This window comes from Antechinus flavipes, chromosome 3, assembly GCF_016432865.1.
Source record: "Antechinus flavipes isolate AdamAnt ecotype Samford, QLD, Australia chromosome 3, AdamAnt_v2, whole genome shotgun sequence".
Lineage (NCBI taxonomy): Eukaryota > Metazoa > Chordata > Mammalia > Dasyuromorphia > Dasyuridae > Antechinus > Antechinus flavipes.
The window spans coordinates 257,646,907-257,652,906 of record NC_067400.1 but is presented as its reverse complement, the minus strand read 5'-3'; the positions used below and the strand labels follow the sequence as shown (position 1 = coordinate 257,652,906).

The window sequence follows — 6,000 nt, the reverse complement described above, 5'->3', positions numbered from 1 at the left end:
CAGAAATGAGTGTCAATATAATGTAATTACTAAATAAAAAATTAAAAAAAAATTAAAAAAAAATAAATAAATAAAAAAAAAAAAAAAAAAGAAAATGATAGAGGCAGAGGCAATTCTAAAAGAAAGGGCAGAGTATTGTGGGAACTACATTGCTTGGGCAGATCCAGTCAGAGAGATGTTGGGATGGAAGCAATCCTGAAAATTGCCTACCTACACATCCCAATGTGTTAATCCTGTTTTCTTTCTTTCCTTGGGAAACCTAAAACATGAGAAAGTGTGTTTTACTTTTTTGGGTTTTAAATGTTTACTTTGTTTTTTTTATACATAACGTTAATCCAGGAGCCTTTTGTTAGTTTAAGTATATTTATTGGAAAGAGAAAAATCTCCAAAGGAAAAAAGAGGAAAAACTCTTAATATTGTGATGTGTTATCAAGGTGTTTCTGAAGTGGGATTGAGAGGGAAAAGGGTCCTTGGAGTTATTGATCATTTGACAAACTTCCTCAGGCTAGAGAAGGAGCATTTATATATCTATATCTGTTAATAAGGAGATAACAATGGGTCAAATAGAGTGATTAACTGACCTTGCTAATCAAATTTCATTCTTCTACAAATTCTATTTGTATATATAAAAGCAATGAACAACACAAAATAGGAAATAAGTACTCAATGAGTGCTGAACTTGAAATCCAAAAAGACCTAAGTTTAAATCCCACCTTTGATATTCCTTAAGCTATGTGACTGTATTCAAGTTGCTTAATTTCTCTATGCCTTCATTACTATATCTGTAAAAAAAAGAATATTAATAACACCTAATTCACAAGATTGTTGTGAGAATCAGATTATGTAAAGCACTTTATACTTAAAAAGTTGCTTATAAATGAAAGCTCTTAGTAATAATAATAGTGCAAATAATAACTGTTATAGGAGCTCAGAGGATAGAGAAGGTATTATAGATTGAGATGCTTGGGGAAGACTATGAAGGTAGGATGCCTTAAATTGGGGGTAATATTTGGATAAGAGCTTTTCAGCTCTTAACATCCTCTGATTCTATGAAGAAAAACTGGCAATGAGTAGGAAGAGGATGAGGAGAGAGGGAGAAGAACAAAGAAGAAGGGGAAGGGAAAGGAGAAAGAAGAGAAGGAGAGAGAGAAAGAAGAGGAGGAAGGAAAGAGAAAAGACCAAAAGCACAGGAGTGGGAGACTGGGAGAAAAGAGAGCCAGCAATATGTTATTGTTTGCCTTTGCCCACCAACAGGTACCACTTGCTGTAGTGGGAAAAGAAATTTTCTATTCACTGCTGATCATCTGCTCTCAGCTGTTTGATACTTAGCTTCTACAAAGCAAGAACAGTAATTGAGGTAGTATGATGTCCAGAAAAGGGTCCTCTACTTGGAGTCAGATGACACAGGTTGAAAATTGGTTTAACCATTTAATAATAACAATAATAATAGCTAGCATTTGGTTTGCTAAGCTAAACATTTTGCAAATATTGATCTCATTTGATACTATTAGGTATGTGCTATTATTTGTGTTGTTATTGTTGAGTTGTTTTCAGTCATCTGACTGTGACCCAATTTGGGGTTTTCTTGGCAAAGATGATGGAGTGGTTTGCCATTTCCTTATCCAGCTCATTTCAGAGATGAGGAAACAGAGGCAAATATAATTAAGTGAATTGTCCAGGATCAAACCTGGCATTCTATTTATTGTACCACCTCAGGTGCTATTACTATCCCCATTTTATAGATGAGAAAACTGAGGCAGATGGAGATTAAGTTGATGTGATTGATGTAGTGCCAAATGTTATGCAGACACCTGATGATGGTAAGCACCAAATGTTGGAAACCAGCCCTGTGAAGTATTCACAATGGTCATTCTCTTGTCCAGGTCACACAGCTAGAAAGCGTCTGAGACCATTCTATCCACTATTCCACCAAGCATTTTCATATTGTGGAAATAGCATATAAACCATGGTGGGATACTTTATTAAGTCCTTCCACCATATTTTCTTTTTAGCAGGTGAATGCCAGGTGTTCCTTCATCTTCCTCCATGAGAACACCGAGTCTTCTCAGTACCTATCACTGTATTTGCAGTCTGGATAGCGATAAGCATAACGAGGATCACAGGTTCTCAGTGGTTTCAAGATACCCTTCAGTTTGCTGGCTGCACTGATGACCTCCTGGTCTGAGAGCAAAGGGTTCCCACAAAGAACCAGGGCAGAATCTATCTCCGCTTGTATAAGCTGGGGAAATTTCCCTTTGAGAAGCCGGGGCAGAAGCTGCTGACAGACCATCACCAAGTTCTGTTTCTCCTTCACTGTATTGCAAGAAGGAAATGGATACCGGCAGTCTAAGACCAGGCAACTAAATATGTCTTTGTATTCTTCTTGCCTGTCTAGAGTCAGGCTACCTGAAAAAGGAAAGAAATAAAAATACGGATTTTATTTGAATGTCATTCTTCCTCAACATGATGGAAAATTAATGTCTTTTTCTTTTTTTTTCCCTAGAGATGTCCTTTCTTTGTATTGGCTCCCAGAACAAGTAACTTGTTTCTCTTCTGAGATGGACAAGAGATTTACTCAAAAGAGATGGAAGTAAAACCTTCATTTATTCATCATAGAAATGAAGGTGAAAGTGAATTAACAAAATCTACATGAAAAGTAGCCACAATCCTGGGATTTTAATCCTAAATCCATGCATAAAAACGGGTAGAATTCTTAATAGGTTACTAGGAAGACAGTAATTTTCTTTCCTCTTAAAACGCAATCTAAAGATATGAGAAATAACCAGAGCTATATCTAGGACAGGAATGTGCTCTGGGATAGAAAATTAAGAGGATACAATAGTACTCAGGCTTTGCTTCCTCTGCTAACCCCAGGTAAGGATGCTCAGTCTCCCTTCCCCCATCTACTTCATTGACACTTACGCAGATTAGCTAGTTATAGCTCTGGAAATCACCCAACATGTGAGTCAGATGATCAACTGGGAAAATAATGAAAAGATGCCAAGCTCTCAGTGGCTACCTTGTCAGTTTAAAAAAATATATGATTTATTCACTCATCTACCTCACTCATTTCCATGCTTTTTAATTTTGAAACTTTATAAAAAGCAAATGTGTCAAAATGGATTACAAAATATACCAATGAGTCAGCCAGACATTTAAAATTTAGATAAGGAATAAAAGCATCTGCAACAAAAGTTCCCCCTCCCCCCCCAACATAACAATCTCAGAAGAGAAAATGAGGATTTAAATGTTGAGAAGGAAAGAAAGGAGCAGGATTGACATGAATATATCACAACAGAAGCATGGATTGTTCTACCTGAATGTCTCTCTCTTGGAACATGCTTTGCCATTTAGATCTCAGGACCAGTAGTAATTCTAACAATTGACTAGGACTTGGGAGAATTATATTTTCTGCTGATCCCTGAACTTTGAATGATCACGCTCTCTGACAAACCAAAGATGTTTGTGCTCAGAAATGAAATGATAAGAAAGATGGGCAGGTGAAGCTCAGCCTCCCACCTTGCCCCTCCCCTCTACCTCCCCTGTCTTGTTAAAATTCTCCTATGACAGCTGCTCTTTAGAGTACATGCTGAGTACCTTGCTGCTTGTCAATGACGCCCACTGTGCTGGCATCTCGTATGAACAGATGTCCATTGTCAAAAATGCCAAACGTGCCAGCATCAATGCGGGTGAAGTAAAAGAAATAGTTCAAGTCATTGTTCCTCAGGGAATCCATAATGCTAAGGAGCTGGAACGCCAAGTCAGCTGCCTGGTCTGCAGGGGAGTTGTAGAACTCCTCCAGGGGCTGTGTGCTGGTGCTGACCAGGAATCGGCCACAGGAGCCTAGATATCTGGGCAAGGGCCACCCCTCAGCCCCTGGGAAGATCTAGAATAGAAGACAGAAAAAAACATATTTTAAAATAATCACCATTTCTCTCATCTTTCTGTTGCTTTCTTTTTCTCTTTCCTTGCCCCTCTTTTCATAATGACAAATGAATATTGAATTTGCAGACAGGTATCCCTCCCTTCAAATCTGTCAGCAAAATCCACCCAAGCCCTTTGCACCATTTTCTAATCACAGTAATCCTCTATCTGCTAATAGAATATTTAAGTAAAATAAGGCAAGCCAGGGTTCACTAGTCCTTAACCTACCCTGTTACTTGGTTTTATTATAACATTCATTGAACCCATTATTTACTTGTAGATTGGTTTTATGTAGGTCCTGGGCCAGTGTTTTGATTAAATTTGACTAAATGTTCACAAACATATAATGGGATTACACACACACACACACACACACACACAGTCTCTCTATCCCTCAGATATTTGTATATATGAATATACACATCAAAAATATACATAATAAATATAATGTGAATGTTTGTGTGTGTATCCAGGAATGGAACCATTGTTACAAAGTAGGATAAGTAAATTGTCATGATGTTATGTAATGAGACATTTATCAATAGACCCTTTGAGCCCCCCTTACCACCAAAAATGTGCAAAAAATGATGCCTAAGTCAATAATGAAAATGTGTGATAGAGGCAGTATAGTTTAGTAGAAAGAAAATTATTTTTGAAAGATTTGAAAGGAACTTTTTCTACTTAATACCTGGTTGACCTTGGGCAAGTGATGTCATTTGGACTAGATGACCTGATAGATCTTCCCAACTTAAAAAATGTGATGCTTTAGAGCATTGGGTCAATACTTCTTCCAGGATTGAAGCAATAGAGGTGTTAATATTTCGAAATATAAAATATCTAGAAGTTGAATCTTCTTTTTTATTGTTATTGGTGGCCAGTAATTCTTGCCATACCCCCACAAGCCTCTGGGTCACAAAAACAAAGTCCAATCATGAGGGCCTCACCAAAACAAACAAACAAACAAACAACAACAACAAAAAACACATAATTTTCTTTTTTAGACCTTTTGTACTTCTTCTTCCCAGAATATCATGCCTAAGTTTCCCCGAATGTGGATCACAAAAACTTAAATTAATAAAAGCTTAGCAGTGAAAGATTTTATCAACTCACAACCCCCCCCCCAAAAAAAAAAGTCATTTTAAGTATTCATAAGGACTTGGCATGCCTGAATATAGGGGATGAGAGTGAAGAGTCAAAAATAACACATATGTTGTGAGCCTATGAGAATGGTGGTTCCTTTGATAGTAAAAGGGAAATTCAGTAGTAGAGGGAATGGTAGAGTTCAATTTTAGACATGTTGAGTTTAAGAAGTCTATGGGCAGGTGGAGATGAAAATCTGGAGGTTAGGTAATAGATTAGGACTATATAAAAAGATCTGAGAATGACCAGCATAAGAGATGATCATTAAAACCATGGAAGTTGATCAGATCACTAAGTGGGGGAAAAAAGGATAAAGGGAGAAGAGAAGGTCCAAGACAAAGCCCTGGGTAACACCCATATTAGTGGGCTTGAGTTGGATGAAAATCCAGGAAAGGAGTCTGAGAAGATACAGTCAGAAAAGAAGAGGATATGGACAAATATGGCATAAACATAGAAGAGTATTTTAAAGAAGAGGGTGACTAACACTGCTAATAGTTACAAAGAAGTCAAGAAAAAAATGAGGATTTTCAAAAGACCATTAGACTTGTCAGATCACTGATGATTTTAGCAAGAGCAGTTTCAGTTGAATGAAGATGTTGAAAGTCAAATTATAGAGAGTCAGACTAAAGAGAGAGTAGTGCTATTCAGCAAATCTCTAGATTTCAGGATCATCCTGCCTAGAAATTCAAAGTATCTTATGTTCTTTATAAGAGTTTGAGGCATGAAAAGCATTGTCCATAAACTCTATTCTTGTCCTATATAAAGCAAGCATAGGTCTGCTTCTTCCAGGTGTTTCTGCAGAAATTCATTGCCTGAGCTTTCGCTGTTTCTTGGCCTAGAATGTCCATTCTCAAGAACATTCCTCTCAAATTGCATGAGCAAGTACCTATCTACTTCAGCCATGTGGTTCTGCCACAAGTCACCATCAAGTGCTCT

General features: G+C 37.3%; 1 protein-coding gene across 1 annotated transcript in view; it reads right to left on the bottom strand.

Moving 5' to 3' along the window:
• Positions 1-344: 344 nt before the first annotated feature.
• Positions 345-6,000, bottom strand: part of DIPK2B (divergent protein kinase domain 2B) — a 63,280-nt gene continuing 57,624 nt past the window's right edge. Inside the window, exons 5-6 of the mRNA XM_051984986.1 lie at positions 3,598-3,886; positions 345-2,406 (exon numbers count right to left, since the gene is read on the bottom strand). Of these exons, the coding sequence (XP_051840946.1) occupies positions 2,066-2,406; positions 3,598-3,886 (630 nt within the window). The 3' untranslated portion in view covers positions 345-2,065. The remainder of the gene's footprint in view (positions 2,407-3,597; positions 3,887-6,000) is intronic.